The sequence below is a fragment of the Lissotriton vulgaris genome, chromosome 4_1 (assembly GCF_964263255.1).
Source record: "Lissotriton vulgaris chromosome 4_1, aLisVul1.2, whole genome shotgun sequence".
Lineage (NCBI taxonomy): Eukaryota > Metazoa > Chordata > Amphibia > Caudata > Salamandridae > Lissotriton > Lissotriton vulgaris.
In genome coordinates this window covers 1,068,050,439-1,068,075,614 of record NC_141691.1, presented here as the reverse complement: position 1 = coordinate 1,068,075,614, position 25,176 = coordinate 1,068,050,439, and the positions used below count along the sequence as shown (strand labels likewise).

General features: G+C 47.5%; 1 protein-coding gene across 1 annotated transcript in view; it reads left to right on the top strand.

Annotated features, from left to right (window-relative positions):
- Nucleotides 1–25,176, top strand: part of CTNND2 (catenin delta 2) — a 3,070,130-nt gene that overhangs the window by 2,330,834 nt on the left and 714,120 nt on the right. The window contains exon 16 of the mRNA XM_086965298.1: nucleotides 1,194–1,379. Within this exon, the coding sequence (XP_086821424.1) occupies nucleotides 1,194–1,379 (186 nt within the window). The remainder of the gene's footprint in view (nucleotides 1–1,193; nucleotides 1,380–25,176) is intronic.

The window sequence follows — 25,176 nt, the reverse complement described above, 5'->3', positions numbered from 1 at the left end:
ATTGGTTTCCGGTGCTCGGCACCGGAACCTAATTGTCAATAACATACTTAAAACAGTCTACCACATGGTGGAGCTGCTCATCTAATTTAGAGATCTGTTTAGGAATACAATATACAATAAAATTGCTAATACCCACCTCCCCAGCCATTCCTTTAGCTTTAGGGGCCTGGAATAATCTGAAGTGTCACATTTAAATGCAAGAGAGATGGCTAGTTGTTGTTTTGCCAGCAATGACAAGGGCGATGGGTGGTGCAAGCTGCAGTGGCCTCCTGGTCAGAGCCCTGGCACTTAATATTTTACAAATTGAGCACTGCTCAGATCAATAAAACAGACAAGCATGTTTTTAATTTGGAAAATAGAAGAGTTTGGCAACTTTCACGTTTCGTATTCCACGCTTTTAAAAGCATGGCATGCCTCACGAAATTATGTTAGCAAACAGGCACTTTACAGCCTATTGGATGTATTCGACCCTTAATTGCACATACTCGTCGTTAAACACACCCACACACACAGTTGTGATACAAATCCTCTGAAACAAGATACGCACATGCCCAAATTCTGTCACTACACTTAGTAATCCCAAAAATAAACCTCCTCTTTAGGAAAATATTTATGGATATAGAAAATATTTAGTCTTTCATAGAGCATTTCTGGCTCACTCTGCCTGTCACGCACATGGACACTAAAAAACATTCTTTCTGCGTTTTATCCTGTCAATGGAGTCACATTTCATCAGGCACAATGACACATGCTTATTAGAATAATGACTTTTCTATTGCTGCTATTTGGATATAATCTGCATAGATTGATTTCCACAGGCTTTCCGCGATCTTGTTTAGCTAGGGCTGGGGTGAGAGTATTGATGATGTCATAAATTTACTGTACATTCAAAAGCAACAATACCGCAACAAAAATGCAATATCTTCCTTCCTAATAGGCAAGGAAGGGATTCATCAATAAGTGGGGCATAAGCATGCCAGGTGTGTTTTAACCATTAAGGGAAGGGAGGCCTTGAGGGTGGAGGGAGCTTGGGAGGAGGGGTGTTGACTATCTGTGTATTTTATGCTGTAAAGATTTAAAATATTCGTATGTTAATTATCTTTACTTACTGTGCATTCAAAAGTTTACTAGAAAAAGTAATGAGTGTTGCTGATACAGCTTCTAACCTATTTTCCATTTATACTTTGACATAGACCGTTGAAAACTGTGTGTGCATTCTGAGGAACCTTTCTTACCGGCTCGCTGCCGAAACATCTCAGGGACAGCAGATGGGCACCGATGAACTTGACGGACTGCTGTGTGGAGATGCCAACGGCAAGGATGCCGAAAGCTCAGGCTGCTGGGGCAAAAAGAAAAAGAAAAAGAAAACCCAAGATCAGGTGAGGGAAGACGTGTGCACATGCCACTAGTGTACCTTAGCGAATGCGCAGTAAAGTGAAACCTGTGTAGCCTTGACATACAGCGGCAGCCTCTCACATAACTAAGAAACCAGCACTTGGCTTGACCATGAAGCGCGACATGAAGAGAAGCAAAGTTATATGGACTGGTACTGCCTAAGTCCCCTCTACCGTGGACCCCCAGTATGCCCTTGGTTGAATGGGTGCTCCCTCCCTCCCCCAGGGCAAGCATTTCAAACCACACTGTTTTGGATTAAGGGGAGAGACCCCCTGTGCGTATTTATTACATATAAAACACATTGATTATTAATTTACATTATGTTCACTTTACGCAGAAAGTCCAGATACATTGATAGATACATGATGTCACTTGTCTAACCTTAACATGTTTTAATACAACTCCGTTCCTATTGTAATCTAACAATTTATATACTTTACTTTCTGCGTGTCCCCTCTAGAGCCTACGGCAAGGTCAGTGACGGGCAGCCCCAGATCTTGGTAAAACAGAACTACTCCACCGGAGCAAGCTTGCGTAGCGGACGGATATTTTCCCCCGGTCCCCCCCTACGCCCTGAGCCTTAACCCCTTCGCCGCAGGGGTAATTCCCCTCTGCGGTGCGCGGGGGGGGGGGGTGGCGCGCGTGAAGCCACGGTGCTCATGACGAGTCCAGCTCGTCATGCTGCCCAGAGCTCATCATGACTCCGCCCAATAAAATAGAACGCCCGCACGGGCATGGAAATCGCTGCGCAGGGGAGTGCCGCAGCCGTTATGACGAGCCCAGCTCGTCATGAGCACAGCTCCACTGTGCCTCATGAAGAGCTGGGCTCATCATAAGCATGCAAGGGGTTAAACTCCATAACGGGGGCGGCAGTTCTACATACTTGCGCCCTAATGTGCATGCGCATGCGAGCATGGCCACAGGCCTACCGGAAAGAGTGACTCCCCTGGCCTGCAACCCGACAGTCTCCTGACTGGCTGTCACTGCTCCTGGAGTTACATGGTGCTGGCCACTAAGTGACGAATACTAGGCTTACCAATCATAACCTTACCGCCACAGGCCAGCATAGTTGCCCGACTATCTGGCCTCCCCCTGAGCTCACTAGGAGATCAGGACCTGAGTCCTGTTCCCTCCAACCATGCAAAGATATCTTCCATATATGCCTCATTCCCTCTGGATGATGGGTGAACCCTGTCTTGCAAAAAGAACTGATCGCCCTGGATGTAGTTTCGGGGTCCTGAACAGTTTATCAAACTTCTTGTTGACCCGCTTTACCGCGTGATTCAACACCCGCACTGATTCACCCCCCTCCACTGAAACGTAGGTATCATGTGAGACCAGAGAATGACAGCCCCGGGGCACTTCTTTTCTAACCACCCCACCTCGCTGAGCAGCTCCTCCACTAAGACCCTTCAACCCAGGCGAGCCAAGTCATTACCCCTTAAGTGTAGGATCTAGATTGCTGGTGGTCCCTTACTTTCTTTTAAAGCACAGTTCACCCGGTCCCTGAATTGCCCCACGCACAGTCCACCCTGCCCATTAAACACAATTTTTACTCCCAACTTACGCGCCCTGGCCTTGCGTGCCCCTGAAAATAAAAATTTTAAAAGACGTACATATGAGTGGCCAATGAGCCAAATTTCCCGCTGTTCCGGGGCCAAAGGCGGAATTTGGGCCATAACCTGAGCCGTTCGTTCCTGTATCGTTAACCGCTGTGATAAGGTGACTTCATCCTATTGTGAATGTGAACTGATGCAGACTTCTCCCCTGAGTCACAGGATGAAGAAACTGTAAACGAACATGAAATAGAACAATCGTCAGTACACTGCCCTACTGACAGGCTAAAACAAACACTACTGCACATAGCACTATGTAACCGAGTATCACGGCGAGCTTCACACTGAGTCACAGAAAGAAGAAATCACAATTAACCTGAAACGGAACCTCCAAAAAGCTGGTGAAGCAGTTATATTCAAGCATGTGCAGCCACCCGTAGCGCTTGTAGCAATTTGAGGACCACCTGCCTATCCTGTTGACTTGCGCCTCCCTGAGACCCATGGCCACTGCCTCTGTAGCTGCCCCAATCCTGAAAGAGTGAGTCCGGAAATCATCTGAATCTAAGCCAACGAATTGAGAAATAGCGAGGGGTGACCTGTCCTTATGTACCAGAAGTGGCCCTGCTGTGGCACACGTCCGCTGTGCCATAAATGTTTCCAAACTGGTAACGGGGCAGCACGCATTACCCCTAGCCCTGTGAAGTACTATGCTCTCCCCCCTTCCTCCCTAATCTGTCTTGGATCTGTGCAAGGAGATCCATACGGAGTCACTGTTTATATTAACATGTTCCACCTGTAAGTCCCCCGTCTGTCCTTTTTGTTCCTTGCTACCAGTTCTCCAACCCTGAAAGTGCCATAAAATGCCAGGCAGAATGCCGCTTGAAACAGAATAACCTCCCCTGGTGAGCGACACACCCGCTGCAAAGCGAACAACAACTTAGCTAATGTGTCCAATCCTATGGGTCTCCTTATGTCCGGCTGTGCCTTTTGCAAGCATTGCCAGCCCTTCAAAACCTGGCGCACTATAAAATTCCTTGTTGAATCACTTTCTCCTTTTGCTTTAGCAAAAAAGGATATGGCTGTATCGTGCCGCCTAGCCCCCCCACTGGGCGCCCCTCGTCCCTCAGAAAACCAAGATAAGCGACCACTAAACCCAGGACGTGGCATTTTTGTTCCCAACTGTCCCCCAAGAACTGACAAAAAGATCAAAACGCCCGTTCATACGCTCCCCTGGTCCTTGGTGCTATCCTAGCTGCCACGAGGTCCAGTAACTGAGGGCATCCACCACCCCAGCCACCGCTGTGCGACCCATTCGGACCCCAGAATGTCTCGAAACCTTCGCCACCTGCCGCGTCGGTCATCAATCCCAACTCTGGACTGGACCTGGGCGGGCTAGGCCACACCACCCTAGCATTAAAGTCGCGCAGAAATGCCTTCCAAATTAGCATGTCCTGCTTGACCTCGCTGGATAGTCTAGTGTGATGGTGCTACTCTCTGAGGCGGCACTTAGCCTGTGCAATGGTGCAGGAAAATGGACGTGCCATGGGGCTTATGTGCAGTGCAAAATTCAACTGACTCTCTACTTGCTGTAACTGATGCAGATAGGCAGTGCTGTAAAGCTGTCCTGAAATCACTTACTTTCTCCACCGGCAACCTAGACACCCCTTGGGCAGAATCCAACTCAATCCCCAGGAATTCTGTCTTTGTGCTAGGGCCCACTGTTTTACCGGGTGCCAATGGCACACCAAACTCCTGCCTGAGGGCGCAAAACTTTGTCAATGCTGTCCGGCACTCCCCCGATCTCGGTGTTCCCAGGAAGAGAAAGTCATCAAGATAATGTAACACCCATTGGTGACCTGTGTCCTGCCTGAAAACCCATTCCGGAAAGGAGCTAACAATGCTCCCTGCCCTAGATGTCTCAGCATATCCACCGCTTGGTCAAAAGATGCATATTTCACACTACAAAATGTGTCCGAAATCGCTTCATTCACAGAATTCCCCCTTGGGGCTGAAAGATTGTGTACTAAACGAAATTCGCCCTGCACTTTCTTGGGAACCACTCTCAGTGGTGAGCATAAAACATCTTCCATTGGGATGCTATCAAATGGGCCTGCCACGCTATCCAGTCTCACTTCTTTCTCAATTTTTGCTGCTGCCATATTACCACTGTCCCGGACGGAAAGTTGGTTCCTGCAATGTGCCACCCCCTTGTAAACCTGCACCAGGATCCTGAAACCTGTCAAGAACCCTTCCCTGATCACTCGTGCAGCTTCTGGGCAGTTATGAACATTTACCAAGGGTATCATGGCGCTGATGTTTATGGGGATCTGGTCATTTCAAGTGATATTCTCTCAATCCTGCTTTCTGGCTCCTTTCTCCCTGGACTTTTTGAAGCACTTAGCCTCGGGGTGTGATGCTTTCACACAGACGCCACAGTTATGCTTGAACTGAAACGTGCCGGGAGGCTCTATTACAGGTCAGTTTATTGAAATCAAAACACACACCCTTTTTTCCTGTGCTCCCCGTCCTCCCTGAGGTGCCCCCCGCATTGCCTGAGGGGCCTGCGCGAGAGGGCTAAAACCTAACATTGTCCGGCACATGTCCCCGGAAACTGTCTGATTGGCCCTGAGCCAAGTGTCTCAAATGAATAAACATGTCCGTCTGATTCCATCTTAAAGTTGAATCATGCGCCTTTGCCCTTCTAAATTCCTTGTCGTATCCATTCCACCCATCGCCCACCTGAGAGGCCTGAGCTACCCTTATCCTGTTCTGGTAACACGCCATCTCTGAGCCCACATCTGGGAAACGTTCTAGCATGATTGCTGTGTAAATGGTAAAACCCTGCACCCAATTATCCAAGTTTTCTTCCACTCTGTATTTCAAGGCCACATTCGCCCACTCCCTGGGAGGCATCCACTCATTGTTTTTCTTAGCCTCCTAGCCTCCTCCCTTTCTGCCTCATCTATTAAGAGTGAAAAATATTTAACATAGGCCCTTTCCATATTTTTTCTTTTGTTTCTTGCGACAAATGCCCCCCCAACTGTTCCCTAGATGAACGAAGTTCCCCCAAACCTAGAGGTGGCAGTGTTTTTGTTATACCTGCTGCTGCTGCTGTGTCAGCCGCCTTCTGTGCTTCAGGAACCGCTGGTGTGCCTACCACCACTGGACCTTCGCCAACAATTACTGGTATTGCACCCTCCGGTGTTGCTCTTCTCGCCGGTTCTGCCGGCATTGACCCTCCTGCCGGTACTGCCGGCTCCCCACATGGCTTTGCCTTGCCCATTTGAGCCATAATTTGTCTTGCCTTCTCAATTGCATCGCCCCCCCGCCGCCAGATGCCCCTGCTGCTGGGGACCAGTTCCCCACTGTCTCTAGCCATGGCAACACCACCGCCAGGTTGGCCAAGATGTCTAGCTGGACTGGCGTAACCCCCCCCGTACCCTCTACTGGAGGGACCAGTGGAGCCTGTGGCTGGTCTCCTGCCGGTAATTCTATTATAGGGGTGGGGGTACTTCGCTGCCCAGGGGACCTGGCATGGGAACCGCTGGCTGGGGTATAGCCTCCTTTTCCTGCAATCGTGTCAAAGCCTGCCCCATAACCTGCACTTAGTGCATCAGGGCTTCCAACATAACATCAGTGCAGGTCCTCTTTTCATTACGTCTCACCTTAGGGGCCATCGTGTTTACTAATGTCACTGTGGAATGGCACAAATATACCTCCGCGCACTGGTCTGGGGCACAGCCCAGACCCTTACCTGACAGTAGTAGCAGCCACCAGCCGACCACCGCACCCACGCAGCCAGAGCCACGCCCACCAGCTAGTCCAGTGGTTCAAATGAGGAACCTCAACCTGTGTGGCTCCCAGAAGCGATGAAAGTGCAGGCTTGCCGGTGCTGCCGTCAACGAGAAATCCCAGTGGACAGTGTTGCCGTGGTGATCAAACCAAATGTTCGTCTACTAATGTCCTGGCAGTACTCCCACGAGATGCCTGAAAAATGAGAAAGAGACACAGATGACCAGTACCGGGTCACACTTCTATTTGGTATGCTGCAGTGTTTGTAAGCCACCTCTAGCGTGCACAAAATAGAACTTATACAACTTGTAGAACACTTATACTTGTACTTGTTATGCTGCAGTGTCTGTAAGGCAGCCTAGTGTACACAAAAAGAACACAAGCGCCCTATGATGCCACCTCAAAATTCCTTTTCTCACTGTGTGCCTTTACTGAAATGCAGTACCCCTTAAACGGATGCAGCCTAATGACCTTATTTGAAGTGTGCAAATATTTATTCTGCAATACCTCCACCAATTGCAGCCATAAATTACACAGTCCCGGCTTGATCACCTCTTCCGCTCCCAGGTGGTTCACTAATAAATTATAGGCAGTACGAGAAATTCCCCCAACACTCCTGCCTTAGGCACTCCCTCACACCGGTACACACGGGAGTGAAAAACAAATCAGGCACGCTCCGCCCGCACCACCCGATCGCTTCGCATTCTGCCCACAACACACATACACGTCCCTCTGCGCCTCCCAGCCGGAGGTTGGCCCCGAACTAACATGCAATGAAACAATGCAGCGCACGTGTATACCTAACTAAGCGCCGCAGCTGCAAAGTGCCCGCCGGTCCGGCCCTGCAATAAAGGCGCTGCAACTGAATCCCAAAGGAGACCTTGAGGACGCCGCAATTTCTTCCCGTCGATGTTGCAAGGATTCCCGAACAAACTCCTGAGTACCGCAACAGACTTCACGATCACGAACACCATGGACCTGCAACAAAAACCGAGAAACTAATTAAGGGGCGGCTGGTGGCCCAGGTGCCCTCTTAGTGGTGCAGCGGGAGGAACAAGGGACTGTTCCTGCTCCCACTTCCCCTTTTTAAAGAGGAGGCAAGGGATAAGCCGGTCCAAATCTGTCTGCCGCTACGTTAGTCGATCGTGTGAACCGGAAGCACTAGAAGTGCTTCCAGTTCACGATTTTGTGACACACCATTGGCTGCTGGGTGGGGGGTACCACGTCACCTAGTGGCGCGCGCACCCCCACCCCCTTCCCCCGGGGACAGGTGCGTCCGTCATAATGGTGGCACACGCTAGGTAGCGCTTTGCCTTGCCCAGAGTGCGCAGGTGGAAAATGCAAGTCAGGGTTTCTTTTACGTTTGTGTTTAGACCAGACATTGATCGCACATATTCTAGGATTTGGCAATGTTCAAATTTAAAATTTGTTTCGAAATAATAATAATAATGAAGTCTGGTATTTATTAAATAAGAACTTGACATATTTCATATTAATTGGAGCCATTAGTGTTGGCCAAGGGGGACACTTTACTGGCATTCTCAGCAACAAAAAAAAACATTATCTGAGCATGGAGTTTTGGCTTCTGTCTCGGATTCCTGAGCAGGAGTGAAGCGGACTATTTGGCTATTCGAAGAAGCATCAATTGATGTGAGATCAGTGCTTTGAATGGGCTGGTACTGTCCGGTACTGAGTAACAGCACTTTTTCATTTTGAGAGGGAGAGTACCTGCACTTCTAAAGACAAATATAATACTTTTAATTGGAGAGTGCCAGCACTTCTCAGAAACGAGCAGGTACCCTGTTACAGAATACCTGCACTTCAATTTTTTATTTCAATCACAGTGTGAGATGTTTGTAATGCTTGAAATTTTCCACATTTTGTGATCTTAAAGCCCTCCAGTCCCTTTTGGCAGTTCAATTTTACAACAGTGCTTTTCTAAACAAAACGGAGCTGCAGCTTCTTGTTTGTATTTTACTTATTTATTTATTTACTAGTTTATTTAATTATTATAGGTTTGATAAGCCTTCCAGAGGCAAGACGAGGCACTGTACATGAAAGAGCAAGACCTACAGATATTTATGGTTTACATTTGCACAGCAATTTCAGGGAATCAGGCAACAAACCTGTCACTTGAATATTAGATATGTATTATGTTCGGTTCAGTACAATCTTTATTTCGGATTTGCACCATAAAGAACAAGCAAATAGATATTAAAGACATGAATCCATAAAAAAGTAAAAGAATAAAACCATAAGCTCATCGATTAATACATAATAAAAAAGGGGACGACCAATATACTGCCTATTGGACAGTATTGGAAATGCTCATACCATAGTTCCGTCCATAGGCTGACATTGCACGAAATCATGGCATTGCATAAGCAATCATAATTGGATGAAAGTCCATGATCTTCAACATGATACAGTGCAGACCAATTTTGCATAATGGTTTTACAGGATGCATCCGTAATGAACAATCTTGTCCCCAAAATCCTTGGTTCGTCGCCTTTCATGATGTACTGAAACTCTAGCAGCCACTGTTCTCTGGAACCAAAACTATCCACATTAAAAAAATTTAAAAAGTGTTACACTGAGCAATTGTAAAAGAATCATTTGTAGAAGATCGTTGGACCTTCTTGGCCCGAAAGCATGCACATCTTTTACAGTGAAGCTATAACAAAGGAGACATCCACAAATATCTTACAGACACTTTTTCTGTGCATTACAAAATAAGGTACTGCCTCAGGTAAAGGTGTTATCACGAGTCATGGTAAATGCCCATCCTGAAAGAGGTATTCCAAATGTGATTTAGGATCAGGTTTACCCATTCAGCCAGAAGCCTGAACTCTTGCATGGATCACCTGGAGACCCCGATTTACATTTCCACAGTTCCGCCAGCGAAACATCAGTGAGTATCGGGAGGAAGGAGGTAAAGACGATCTTATCTCCTGTTGCTTTAGGCTGGGCCATCGAGGAAAATGAGGAGTAGAGTTGGGTGATCTTTTCTTCAAAGAAGTTTAAGAGGCTAGTGCAGAGAGACGTCTTGAGATGGACGGAAACTGTGTCCGAGAGCTGCGGGATTAGTAAAAGATTTCACTACCCCGAAGACCTCTCTGGAGGAGTTTTTATCATTGGTAATACTGTTTGCCAGGTAATCCCTTCTCTTGGAGTTGGTACTCTTTTAAGGCAATTTTGTAGGTGTTGTTGTCATCTAGGGAGTAGGACTTTCTCCATTTTTGTTCTAATCTTTTGCACTTACTCTTTCTGCTTCTAACTTCCTTAGTAAACCATAGGGCAGAAGGGGTAGATATGGCTAGGCTAACTGTTTTCAGAGGGGTGAGATTATCAAGCACGTTTAACAGCCATAAGTTATACCTTGCGACATCCTGGTCGGAGTTATCCGAGAGGAGGGGCCTAGCACCAGCTAATACAGGGCCTAGAATTTCAGGGGTGACCCTGTCCCAGTTCCTTTGAGCTGCAATGGGCTGAGAGGTGGTCACCGGCATGGTCTTCAGGGAGAGACAAATAGGGACCAGGCAGTGGCCTGACCAGATGATATGTGCTGGTCTGTCTACCTCCAGCTCCTGAATATCTGGGCATATATTTCCTCAGAAGGTCTGAGCCAACCCCTGAGAAATACCGCATAGCATTCAGGGATAGCCAGAAGTTGCCAAAATGGTGTTGGGTAGATTTCTTAGATTACTTCAGCAAAATATTGAGTGGTTAGGTGACTAGCTCTAAAGTAAGTGATTTCGATTGGCTGCATGACCTACGTCTAAGAGAGCACCTGCTCAGCACTTGCTTTTCAGAGTTGCACCAACACCTGATTGACAGCAAGTTAACTAGCCCAGGCAGCTTGCAAAGGTGGAAGACCTCGGAGCCAGCAACAGAGTGTCCAAGAAGACATCAAGGAGGAACCCCAAAATGGTGGTTAGGATCCCTAGCAGAAAAACATAGACAAAAATGCAAGGAGTTCTCCAAAGAACCCAAAAACATTTCACAAGGGAAGGCTACCCAGCCCCAACCTGACCAGAAAAGTATGGGCTTATGGACAAGAAGACTGGAAAGTTTGTCCCCAAGTGCTATGAGTGTTACAGATAATGGCACATGAAAAGGAATGTCAAGTGTCCCAATAGGGCACATCCCCAGTGGGGTGCAGCCCAAAGTGTTGGCCAGTGTAGCTCTTGGGAGGGCGATTGTCCCAGTATGTATGGAGAAAGAGCAGAGGTTACCTTAGTGTCCATGGGTGATAAAGAACGGTGATGCCCAAAGTCCACATGCCTGTTAATATGTCTGAGTATACAGCAGTGGCTCACCATCAATGTGCAGAAGATGGAGGCATTGAGGGATACAGGAACCAGTATGACTACTGTAAAGTGTCATCTGGTATCCTTAGAGCAAGTCTCAGGTCCTGATAATGTAGCTGTGAGTTGTGCCATGCTGTTGAGTGTCTGCTAGGTAGCGACTTCCCACCTAGAGATGTTAGGGTTACCTGAGTGTGTGCCTGACTACACGGTCCATGGCAGTTTGAGAGGGGAGTCAAGGAGGCCTGAAGCCTGGAACAATGGCTGAGGCAGCTGCCAAAATAAATAAGGGCAAGGTGTGTGGGAAATTCCCCTAAACTCCTACGGTCCATGAGGAGGATGAATCTGAGGGCACTGCCCCAGAACCTAAAGGGGGGGACATTGAAGTCCAATTAGACCTGCCTGAGCTTGATATATTGCAGGTTTAGGGTGTATAAGAGGCTGCACATCACTATGTAGATGTGTGTCCCTGGGCACTATTTGTGTCCTCTGTTCTGAGGTTTCTATCCAATTTTAGAAAGGTTTTTCTCCAATTCTAATTAAGGAAAAATCAAAAGAAGCGCTTCTTCTTAAGAAAGTTTTATTCACTTTTCTTAAAATATTTCATCACTGTTGGTAATAGTCGCGAATGGAAAAAATAAAGGTGCAAAATAAAGGTGTAAAATAAAAATAATAAAACATGTGTTATTGCTCATGTCAAAGCTGTTTATATAAGAAGTGAAACAATTGCATAACATTCTCATTATATTTACAAGCTCGATATATATGAGGCTTGAACTATGGTTATCAGTGAGTAAACACTTAAAGTTCAACAGAAACTAAATGTTTTATAAATAACATTGATATTCCATACGGTCATTCATTCCATATGGCTTAAGGGAGTCCATTTGTCTTATCCAATAGTTCTCTCTTTGGAGGAGATATTTGTTGTTATCTCGTCCTTCCATTTTTTGTACTGTTTCTAAGATTAAGAATTTGAGTTGGCTAATGTTATGATGGTGTTCTTGAAAGTGGACGGCTACTGTGGATTTGATGTTATTGGTCCAGATATTAGATTTTTGTTCATTAATCCTGGTTTGGATCTTACATTCAGTTTTTCCAATGTAAACGTGTCCGCATGAGCATTTCAATAGATCTATTACATTGGTAGTATTGCATGTTGCTGTTAGTTGTAATCTGATTTGGTATCCTTTACGTGGATGCATAATGACTGGTCCTTGGATGATATTGTGGCAGTTACTACAATTGTAACATGGGGAGGTTCCTTTAAATGTTTTGTCAATGGTTTTGTTTTTTAGTAGTTCACCCAGGTTCCTGCTTCTGGTGAAAACAAAGATGAGAAGTTCATTGAATACATTATTGAATTCCTGTTCTTGTGTTAAAATGGGCCGACGCTTTTTTATGATATTTTTGAAACTGTTACTCTCTGTGGAAAATTTGGATACCAGGACGTCGCAATTACTGGCTTTGGGTTTAGTCTTGGTAAAGAGATCTTCACGTGTCTTAGATTGACTGCGTTGAATGGCTTGATCTAGGATCTCGTTAGGATATCCTCGTTGCTTGAATCTGGTGACCATTTCTTGTACTCTTTGGGTTGCAGTATGTGGTTGTGATATGATACGTTTGACTCTTAACATTTGCAAGTAGGGTAAATGGTTTCTTAAGGACTCCTGATGGAAGCTGCTGTAATGTAAGGTATTGTTCCGGTCCGTTGGTTTTCTATGTAGGTCTGTCTCCAACGTGCTGCCTGTGTTGGTGATTGTCACGCCTAGGTACGAGATGCACTTATTTTGTCTCTCATATGAGAACTGTATACATCTGTTCACATTGTCAAGATCATCCAATGCTTGCACTAGTATCTCTTTTGGTCCATTCCATATAATGAAGATGTCGTCAATATAACATATAAACAATTTGCTGTGTGTGTTCTATGGAGCTTTTGAGATTATATACTCTTCCTCAAACCTTTCCATAAACAAATTTGCATATGCCGGTGCGGCGCAATTGCCCATTGATGTTCCAGTCATTTGGAGAAACCAGTCTTCTTTTCATTTAACACAACTCTGAAATAAAGTGAATTGAAGTAATTCCATGAGAAAAGATTGCATATCAGGGTTAATTTCAGAGTGCAGTAGGGTATACTCTATAGCTTTAATGCCTAGATTGTGTGGTATCGAAGTATATAGTGTTTTTACGTCTACTGTGCAAAGTAGGATTGATTCATTAGGACTAATCTGAACTTGGCTGAGTTTTAAAAGAAAGTCTGTGGTGTCTTTGATGTCTGTCCTCTTTTTAACAACGCTTGTTTGGAGATACTTATCCAGGAATTGGCCGATAGGTTCGTGAAGACTCCCACGAGTGGACACTATGGGCCTAAATGGTGGGTTTTGTAAATCTTTTTTTTTAAATGACTTTATTTATACATTTCCAAATGATCAAGCAGTGAGGTATCTTTTGTTACATAAGATAGCGGACCATTAATATCAAATAAGGAGAGCGTGCGTTCAGACCTAAAATATTACATGGTATGTAGTTCGGGTAGCTAACAGACAGTGAGCTATACAATTAAAGAAACATATGGAACAAAAGGCGTAAAAAGGGACAAGGTTAATAAAGAGAGAAAAAGCAGCAGCAATGAAAAAGAAAAAAAAACATATGCAATCACATTCATATTACATCCTGTGCATGATAATTTGACAATCAAATCTTTACTCAAAAAATAATCAGGTGTAAAAAAAAAAGAGGGGGGGGAATGCATGCACAACCAAATGTATCCTGCACAAATGCGTGACATCTCAGCCAATACCCTCAGGCACTATTTGACTAGCCAATTGAGACTGACGGGCAGCAGTGATCTTGGCTATGTAAGAGCAGTAAGGCCCCCATATATCAGTAGGTCTAGACGAACAGGGGACCAAAGTAGAGTACTCCTCATTGTTAATATTGCAAAATGCCAGGCTTCTGAGCCATGACTTCACTCTCGGAGGTCGTCTGTCACACCATAATAATGCAATCTCCCTTTTCACCAACAAGAATCCCAATGCAGCAAGTTTAGGGACAGTGCGTGGGAAGTTAGAGACATACCCCAAAAGCGCAATTTCCGGGGTAGGGACCAAATTCATGCATAAAATGTCACCGAAGGTGCGGTGTACCTGAGACCAATAATCATGCAGAAGGGAACAAGTCCAAGAAAGGTGGGCAAAATCAGCGAACGGGGCCCTGCATTTGGGGCAGTGGTGGGGACGGCTAGGGTCTATTTTATGTGAACGTGCTGGCGTATGGTATAATCTACGAAGAAATTTAAAATGGATGAGTTTGTGTCTACTGTTCAAGGAAATTTCCTTCGTAGCTTCGCAGCACTGTTCCCACTGAATGTCAGATATAGGTTTCCCCAGATCACCTTCCCATGCGGCCCGCACCTTAGTGTCCAAGGAGGGAAGGGAGGCACTGCATAGATGTATAGTTTAGAAATCATATCTGCCCCGGATGTGTGTTGGATTAGGAGCGTGAGCGGGGGGCAGAGTCAGGAGCCAGCGGGAATGTAGGAAATAAAGCTCGTAACATGGATCGTAATCTGGTCAAAACAAATGAGTCCATGAACGAGCGTTCAATGAAGCGAGGGTCTTCAGATAAAGAAACAGCATGGCCATCAGGAAAAAGGTCGCCTATGGTGTCAATGTGAAATTTAGCCAGCGTATTTCTGACTACTGATTCCCTAGTGATCGGGAACCAAAGGAAGGGACGGTAAATATAACTGGTCCAGGCCCAGGAGCCTGCGAAGTCTATCCCAGGTCCAGCATGTGGATGAGACTGTTTGATTGTCCCGTGGGTCCCGCGCAAGGCCTCGTGGCAGGACCGTAGAGAGAGGTTCGGGGAGGACCAAATCTGCTTCGGGTTTCAGATACAAAATGCGCGCGTCGGGGTGGAACCAGGAGTGCGCGTAGGAACATTGTGCAATTAAAAAATAGAGATAAAAATCGGGAACTCTGAATCCACCACGTTCATATGGGAGAGTCAAAACACGGCAGGTGGTAACATGTGGATTTTTGTCTCCCCAAACTAAGTGCAGCAACAAAGAGCGCAGCTGGGCAAAGAAAACCTTGGTAAGTGGTATTGGGATATTATTAAAAAGGTACAAAAAAAGAGGGAGTACAACCATTTTAATTATGGCAATTCGTCCAGCCATAGACAGAGGGAGGCAAATCCATCTCGCAATCTGGCTCTCTAATAAACTAACTGCGCCACCATAATTTAGTCTAATGATGGTGGAGGTGTCCAAGTTGACATGTACCCCCAATTATTTGACTGAGTCATGACACCATTCAAGGGGGAAGGCGCAAGTCTACGCAGATGTGCTGGGGCTAAGCGGGAAAATCACCGACTTGTGCCAGTTCATGCGAAGACCAGAGAATTTGCCAAAGCAAATTATTTCTAAAATAAGTGGTTCAAGATTAATGTGGGGCATTCTGACATATAAAATTGTATCGTCTGCATACCCCGAAACCAGAAGGGGGCCGGTACGAAATTGAAGCTCTCGGTGTAGGTGTTTTTCTTGAAAATGGCGGACCAGAGGGTCCATCGCCAATATGAAAAGTAGCGGGGATAAGGGGCAACCCTGACGGGTTCCTCGCGATAAGGAGAACTGCTCGGTAATTGTGCCATTAAGGCGCAGCCTGGCGGTAGGTGCAGTGTATAAAAGTGATACCGTGGGGACGAAGCACTCTAGCATGCCCATGCGTCTCATGACGGACAAGAAGAAGGGCCACTTCAAAGAGTCAAACACTTTCTCAGCGTCGAGGAGAATCGCGGCAGCCGGGGTGGAGGGATCTCTTCGGTGTAGAACCGCAAAGAGGGTCCTCAGGTTCAAAGAGGTGGGGCGGTGAGGCACAAAGCCAAACTGCCCCGGGGATATGATGGACTCCATCAACAATGAAAGCCGAATGGCAATCACTTTCGCCAAGATCTTGTAATCCAAATTTAATAAAGAGAGAGGTCTGTATGAGCTGCATAGTTTGGGGTCTCTGCCTGGTTTGGGAAGGAGAATGATGACCGCCTCTCTGAGCGTGGGAGGCAGACAGCCCGTCTCAAGTGCCTCAACATAGAGTTCTACTAAGCGCGGGACCAAGGCCTCCTTGTAGGCCTTATAGAATTCGGCAGAAAAGCCGTCTAGACCCGGCGCCGAAGAACCCCGTAACGCATCTATAGCTTCGACTATGCTATCCGGAGTGATGGGCATAGCCAGAAATTCTTGCATGTGTGTCTCCACCATGGCGATCTCGTTGAGGTAGTTACCTTGATCTACCAAATCGCCCGTCAGTGTGGATTTGTATAAGGTTTTGTAGTAGGACAGGAAGGCACCGCAAATTTCTGGCGTGGAGTGAAGAGAATCACCTCGCGGACCCTCAATCTCTGTGATTTATGAGGTGTTATAAGGGGGTCGAAGTAGCTGCGCTAATAGTCGGCTGGGCCTGTCGCCCTCTCCATACTGCCGTGCCACGAATTGTTTGGTAAGAAATTTTAATTCCCTGTCAGCTTCGTCTCGAAACTCCATCATTAATGCCAAATGACTGGCTTCCTTCTCACCGGAGGGGTTCAATAATAGTTCCCTGTCTAGTGCAGCAATGTCTTTCTCTATACGAGACAATGTGGAACTAATGTCCCTCAATACACCGAACATGTTCAGTAATACAAATGTCGCGTATGCACACCTTGAATCCCTCCCAAAGAACTGCCCAGGAATCCACCGATCCAGTGTTGAGGTCAAAATACTCCTCAATAGCCTGTCTGACTTATTCTGTAAAGACGGGGTCCGCAAGTGCCCTCCCAGGGAAACGCCAGTATCTCTCATATCCACCCAATCTGGGCACTTTCAATTTAAGAACTATTGGGGAGCAGTCCGATAGAGTGCGAGGGAGTGTGAGCAGACTCTCAACCCAACCAGCCACCCCAGGGGAGAGGAGCCAATAGTCAATTCTGGTCCAGGTATTATGAAACCCAGAATGATGGGTGTAATCAGGAAGATGAGGGTGGAGCCTCTCTTCAATATCAATTAAAGAGAAGTGTGTGCAAATGTCAAGCAATACCGGGCGTGATCTAGTTTTAGTGTCGGGGAAGAGGACGTGCTGTCCCTGGTGGGATTCATCAATAAGTTAAAGTCGCCCCCTAGAATCAACAAACCAGGTTCAAGCGTAAGGAGGTGTACCTGTAGTTCTTGGACATTAGGGCCATAAATCCCGACCAATGTAATTTTATGTCCCATTAGGGTCCGAGTGACCATCAAATAGTGGACATCTGTGTCAGTCACAATATTAGAAAGAGCAAAAGGGACACGCTTATGTATAATTATAGCCACTCCTCTAGAATATCTTCAATAGCCAGAGAAAAACCTGTGTGCTCCCCAGCTATTGGCGATCCGAGTGGAGTCAGAACGGACAAATGCGTCTCCTGCAAAAAGACAACATCGACATTATGCCTGGTGATATAATTGAAAACTTGTTTGCATTTCTTAGTATTGTTAAGCCCCCGAACATTCCAGGAAAGCAGTGATAGCCTGGAAGCCCCGGGCTGAAGGCCTTACTTGGCCATGTGAAAACCAAAATCCAGGATAATCTGAAGTGCACGCTACTCCAATTCAATCTAAGAGCATAATAAGCAATGTTACAGCCATCACTGGAAAAAAAAAAAAACCCCGCCCTCCTTCCACCACCCAGCCTCTTGTCAACCTCCAAGAAGCAACCCCAATAAACCCCTTTAGCATAACATCGTAATGCGCATAACATTGACAAGATGTATAAACAATAAACATTTCCAAAAAACTCACAAAAATCAAGAAATCAAAGGCATCCGCCATGGGGTGCAGCAACGCCTGGTCGGTCAGGCAAACTATATGACAAGTCACAAATGAACATTAGTAATGTATAATATCTTGTAACCCAGCAACAATAAATAAGACCTGAAACCATGAACTTTCAGCCATTCCCCGGGTCCGTGAACAGTTCCATACTGTTCTGGGAATCACCCTGCACAGGAGAAAGCGAACCAGAAGCGTCAGATGCTCCTGATCCATGTTTCTTGTAGTTCTGGCAAAATTTCTGCGCCTCCGTGGGGGTGTCGAAAATGCGGAACCTGCGGGCAACGTCCATCTTCAGTCTCGCTGGATTTAACATTCCATATTTAAGGCCCAGGTTCCTCAGGGTAGCTTTGACGCCGCTGTACTTTCGTCGCACCTCCTGGACCATGAGAGTGAAATCTGGGAACAGAGACAAAGAACTGCCCTGCCACCGAATCTCACCTGCCGCCCGGAGAGCAGCATCGCGATCGCGGAAATTCATGAATCTAGCAATTATGGGGCACGGAGGCAAGCCAGGGCGAGGCCGGGGCCCCAAGGATCTATGGGCTCGTTCCACCACAAACCCCTGCGTGAATATTTCTCTGCCAAACAGGTCAATGAGTAGTTTTTCCATGAAGACATCCAATACGACCAGTTGACGTCGTCTCTGCCACGCCAAGAATGCGGATGTTGTTGCGTCTGCTACGCGCTTCAAGGTCCTCATTTTTAATGGCCACATCTTTGAGGATTTTTTCCACTCGTTCCAGGCGTTTCAGCGATTTTGATGCTCCGTCCTCTATGTCCGAGACCCTGGACTTCACCACGTCCAAGCGTCGGTCAACCTTAGACCCCATGTCGGCCAGCTTTTTCTCAAGGCTGTCGAATCGACTGTCAAGTGACTTAAAACTGTCCCTCATCTCACTCATCATGGTAGTGACTAAAGAAACTGCGTTGTCTCTGTCAGCAGGGTCCACAGCGCCTGAGGAAGAGCCGTGGGGGGCATCATTGGTAAGGAGAGAAGCTTTGTCAAAGCTGAGCTTACGTTGGTTTGGATCCCTCTTCCTCATGGTGTGGAACGGGTGAGAACAGGCGGCAGTAGGCCGGTAAAATGGCGGAGACAGATGGTCTTGCGCACGAGGTAAAGATCCGTGCCTGAAGAGAAGCTCTCAATGACACACTTTGGCAGCAGGCAGAGTCAGTGTAAGAGACGCCAGTGCTCGAATTGGCGTGAAGGGAAAGTCTGTGCGAAAGCAGGTATAATCAGCACCCGGGCTTGTGAATACACCCTCCGGTCAAGAGCCGGCTAGGGTGACCAGTCACACCTCCAAAGGCCCAGGGTCGAAAACAAAGGGCTGCGCCTAGGAGGATCTGGTCCCCGACGATAGTGTCGCAATGGGAGGCAGCGGACTCGCCCCAGGGTGGTATTCAGGCAGTCGCCGACGTCTCTCCTCTCATGTGGCAGCTGCTGGAATCTTCGGCCCAATGGTCAAGGTCAAGTCAAGTCAAGTCAAAGAATTTATATAGCGCACTACATACCCAGAGGGTCTCAAGGCGCTTAGGAAGGGGAGGAGGATTACTTGTCAAATATCCATGTTTTAAATTGCTTTCTGAATGCTAGGTGGTTCTGGGTAAGGCGAAGGTAAGTGGGGAGTGAGTTCCATGTTCTAGCAGCCAGGTATGAGAAGGATCTGCCTCCCATGGTGGTCTTGTTGATGCGAGGTACAGTGGCGAGGGCTTGGCTGGAAGAACGTAGTTGGCGGGAGGGGGTGTAGAAGGACAGTCGTGAGTTGAGACATTCTGGTCCGATGTCGTAGAGTGATTTGTGTGCGTGGGTTAGCAGTCGGAAAGTGATTCTCTTATTGACGGGTAGCCAGTGGAGGTCTTTCAGGTGACCAGAGATGTGTTTGTTGCGTGGGATGTCTAATATGATCCTGGCTGAGGCGTTTTGGATTCGTTGGAGTTTCTTCTGGAGTTTAGCGGTGGTACCTGCGTAGAGGGTGTTTCCGTAGTCCAGTCGGCTCGTGACCAGAGCATGGGTGACAGTTTTCCTGGTTTCGGTGGGGATCCAGCGGAATGTTTTTTTGAGCATGCGAAGAATGTTGAAGCAGGATGAGGATACGGCGCTGAATTGTCTATTCATTGAGAGTGAAGAATCCAGGATGACGCCTAGGTTCCGTGCGTGGTCTGTCGGGATGGGTGCTTTTCCAAGGGCTTCCGGCCACCAAGAGTCATCCCATGCAGAGGGGGATGTACCTAAGATGAGGACTTCTGTTTTATCTGAGTTCAGTTTCAGACGGCTGTGTTTCATCCATTCGGCAACTTCTTTTATTCCTTCATGTAGGTTGGTTTTGGCGGTGCTGGGGTCATTGGTGAGAGAAAGGATTAGTTGAGTGTCATCCGCGTAAGAGATGATGTTGAGGTTGTGTTGGCGGGCGATGGCCGCGAGGGGGCTCATGTATACGTTGAAGAGGGTGGGGCTGAGTGAGGATCCTTGTGGTACGCCACAGATGACTTCAGTGGCCTCGGACTTGAATGGTGGAAGGCGGACTCTCTGGGTTCTTCCGGTGAGGAACGAGGTGATCCATTCAAGTGCTTTTCCTTGTATTCCGATGTTACTGAGGCGTTGTAAAAGGGTGCTGTGGCAGACTGTGTCGAAGGCTGCAGAGAGGTCGAGGAGGATGAGGGCGACTGTGTCTCCATTGTCCAGTAGAGTTCGAATGTCGTCTGTTGCTGCGATGAGGGCGGTCTCAGTGCTGTGTTTTGCTCGGAAGCCAGATTGTGAGGAGTCGAGGGATTTGTTGGCTTCTAGGAAAGCGGCGAGTTGGTTGTTGACAGCTTTCTCGATTACTTTGGCCGGGAATGGAAGGAGCGAAATGGGGCGGTAATTTTTTTGTTCGGTGGGGTCCGCTTTGGGTTTTTTCAGAAGGGCGGTGAGTTCAGCGTGTTTCCAGTTTTCCGGGAAGGTGGCGGAGTTGAAGGAGCAATTGATGACGTCTCGGAGGTGCGGTGCTATGACGGAGTCTGCTTTGTTGAAGATGTGGTGAGGACATGGGTCTGTGGGGGATCCTGAGTGGATGGAGTTCATCAGGCGGATGGTGTCCTCAGTGGAGATTGGGTTCCAGTCGTTAAGGGTGTTCACAGGGGAAGAGTGTTCAGCATAAGGTTGGGTGGGTTGGTCTCCGGGTTGGTTGTCGAAGCTGTTGTGGATGTCTGCAATCTTGTTGTGGAAGAATGAGGCTAGGGAGTCGCAGAGGGCTTGAGAGGGGGTGATGTCGTTGGAGTTGGCCGAGGGATTGGAAAATTCCTTGACGATGTTGAAAAGTTCCTTGCTGTTGTGGGCGTTGTTGTCAAGTCGATCCTTGAATGCTGTTTTCTTGGCCTTTCGGATAAGTTGGTGGTGAGTGCGGGTGGCGTTTTTGAAGGCGTCCTTGGTGCTAGTGGTTGGGTCTTTTTTCCAGGCCTTTTCAAGGGAGCGGCAGAGTTTCTTGGACTTCTTAAGATCATCGTTGAACCATGAGGCCTTCTTGTTGCCAGGTTTGCTTTGACGTTTTTTCAGTGGTGCTAGGGTGTCGGCGGTGTTGGATAACCATAGGGTGAAGTTGGCGGCGGCTTGGTCTGGGTTAGAAGAGTGGGCTGGGGTGTTTAGAAGGAGTGATGAGGAGATCTGGTCGGTGGTGATTTTGTTCCAGTTTCTTTGCAGAGTTGGTTGGAGGTGGTTGGTGGGTTTTGGCTTGTTGTAGGTGAAGTGAACGCAGCTGTGGTCAGTCCAGAGGAGATCCGTAGTGTGGCTGAAGGAGACATGATTGCTGGAGGTGAAGATGGGGTCGAGAGTGTGACCTGCGATGTGGGTGGGGGAAGTGACCAGTTGTTTAAGTCCGAGGTTGGCGAGGTTGTCCAAGAGGGTGGTGGTGTTGCGGTCGTTGATCTTTTCAAGGTGAAAGTTGAGGTCTCCCAGAAGGATGTAGTCTTTGGAGGGGAGCGCGTGAGGAGTGATGAAGTTTGTGATGTCTTCACTAAATTTTGCGCGGGGTCCTGGTGGTCTGTAGAGGAGGGTGCCTCTGAGTGTGGTCTTGGGGTCGATGTGGATCTGGAAGTGAAGGTGTTCTGAGTTGGTGAGGTTGGCGTCAGAGCTGGTTGAGATGCGGATTGATTTCTTATGGACGATAGCGATTAGTGAGGGCGTGTTGTAGGCCCTGGGATAGCAGGGCTTCGGCAGCCGGGGCAACCACTAGCTGACCAGCGCGAAAGGAAGAGTTGTGGTGGGGGCAGAGGCAAAAATGGAACAGGAGGGCCGCCTCAGAGAAGGGGAGGTACTTACCCCCGCAGGATCCCCCGCCACCGCCGTGCCCCACCGCGGCCACCGGAGCGCCCCACCCGCCCACAGGGCAGGACCGCAACTCCAGTCCCCGGTCAGGGCCAGCTCAACAGGCCCGAGAACCAACCGCGCCCCTCAGTAACCGGGAACAGGACGGCCCAACCCCGCGGGCAACAGGAGGGAGAGAGAGGTGGCCCACCGAGCACCGCGGCGCAGCGCAGCGCAGCGCACCGAACGGCCCCCACAGGTGCAAGACTCACCCAACAGCCGGGCGCAGATAGTTTGTCCGAGGGAGAGGGCCGCGAGGCCCTCGATCCCCTCCACCGTTCACGCGCCTCATACACCCGCAGAGCTCCGCTCCAGAACCGGAAGGCTGCCGACGGGGTCTGGTGCAGGATGGATAGGGTTTGCTGGGTTCAGAGTTTGATTAAACCATCATAATTTAAGCAATTGGAAGCCCGACCAACGGAGCTTCAGGTAGAGGCAGCCATCTTGGTTGCCTCCGTGGCCACGACCCGGGTTTTGTAAATCTTTGTTGATTTTAGGCACCATGTATATGGTGGGACTTTTTGGATGACTTTGTGTTAAGAATTTCCTAGTCTTGCCATTTATTGTGTTTAGGGTGTGCCCACCAGGAAGGCGGGCTGCAGAGCTCAGAAAGAGTGCCTTATTCTAGAAGGCTTGATGCAGCAAGCTAAGGCCTAGACAGCTGATGACGCCTCTGGAGAGTACCTTATATATTGGGAGAATGACATATATAGTGGGCCTAAGGTCTGAGCCTGGGGCAACTTGTGTGTTGGTGGTCCCCCATTTCTACTGAGCCTTCTTACTGGGCCAATATCATGATATACCCCTGGCAGGACATCTGGAGCAGGACAAAACCTTTTGCCAGGCTAGTCACCCACTTTTATTGGCCCATGATATAGACAACTTCAGATGCATTGTGTAGCTCTTCTCCCTCCTGCCAGGCTTGTATGAGTCAAGGAAAAAGTCCAAGACACCCCTGGTTTCCCTCACCTGTCGTTGCCGCCCCCTTTGAAATGGTGGGCATCGACATTGTTGCACCCCTAGACTCCAAATACACCTTCAGCAACAGGCTTATCCTGGTATTGGTGGACCATGCCTCTAGGTAACCAAAGGCCATCTCTCTGAGAACTGGGACTGCACCTGCATTGGCTAGGGTCTTGATGATGTTTACCCAGGTAGGGTTCCCAAAGAAACTGTGTCTGACAGGGGTAAAAACGTCATGTTTGCTTACATTAAGTCATTGTGGGATGAGTGTGGTGTGACTTACAAGTTTTAAGCTTCCTAGCACCTTCAGCCCAATGGGCTTGTCGAAGGGTTCAACATGACCCTTAAAGGCATGATTACAGGCCTGTCAACATAGAAAACCTAGTTACATATTACACATATAAGTAAAAATGTTACTTATATGTGTAACATGTAACCAGGTTTTTATATGTTGACAATATTGAGTGGAGGGCGCCCTGGTTTATTTTCCATCTTGACATCCCAATTTTGAATATGATTATGGGTCTGCCAGAGCCTATAAGGAAGATATGGGATATAGTCAGAACTCCTTTCAGAGGGCCAATGGACAAGCAGGGGTTACTAGGCCAAACCGTGGGAGTTGAGGCCTTTGACTCCTTATGTCTCAGGGCCTGACCTACTATGGATTTTAAACAACTGGGCCAAGTTCTCCTTCTGCACTTGACACTCACTACTAATGCGGTTGAGCAGTGCAGTTCAAGGCTACCCGGAGTGGGGGGATATAAAGGAGAGAACACAGGTACACCACTAAAAATGCTCACAGCATCTGCAATAAATCATCAGCCAAATACTCACATTTATGAAAAAGAGAAGTATTTTATTTCTACCGCTATCCGCACGCAGGAAAATTATGACTTTCACAAACAATCACAAAGTCTCCCTGAGGTCAGGGGTCTAGTGTTCATTAGGTGGTCCTCCTGCTCTCATTCCCTGTTCACTTCTAGCAGTAAGGTTATTGCGCATTCACTATAGGCAATATCCAGGGTAAGCCTAGCTAGTAGCCCGAGTCTAAATAGTCCACTATGAATCTATTTTAAAAACAATAGTGTTTCGGTGCAGCAACAAGTTTTCCCGGGACCGACTGCAATCAGCCTTACCTGCACCTCGCAGGATCGAAGTAACCAGAGCTTGTGAGTGTGCCCCTTCCATTGGCACTGAGCCGGCAGCAGCCGATTCAGGTGAGTTTGCTGCCTGCAGCTGAAACAGGTTGCACTCAACAGTGGTAGAATCTTCACATGAGGTTGCACCTCCGAAACGACTGGACGTTCTTGGCGAGCCCTCTTTGTAGGGTAAGTCTCTTGTTCTTCCCACAATCGGGCATGAAGTGGTGATATGAAGCTCCCGGTTCAAATCCTTCTTGTTGGGCAGGTGTTCAGGGTCCAACAGTGGTCTCACTCCTCTCTGCGATTACTTTTTAACAAGGTCACATGACTTGCTGCTCCAAGTGACCAGTCACCATATCCTCATGGTATATGGGCCCGATGCAATTAACATTGTGAAGTCCTTGACGGCGGTTCTACTTCTTGGATTTATTTTGTTTCGTGTTATTTATTAGATTTTCTCTGTTTTACTAAATTGTTTTAGAATTTTATTTGTGTAGTGTTTTCACTTTATTACTACAACCAAGTCCAGTCAAATACACTTTATTCAACAATTCATGTCATAAAAGCATTACTGTTTGAGTGCTGCACAAATACTGAACACATTGTCTCTAAATTCAGCCTGACTGCTTTTGTGCCAAGCTACCAGAGGGTTAAGCAGAGGTTAATTTAGTGACTTTTGTGGAACCTTCCTCAAATAATAATCTCAAACCTTGCCAGGGTGAACCACTAAAGTCACTCAATAAACCTATTCTTTACCCTCTGGTAGTTTAGCACAAAGCAGTCAGAGTTAGCTTAGAGGCGTTCAAAAAGCACAAAGCACCATCCACAG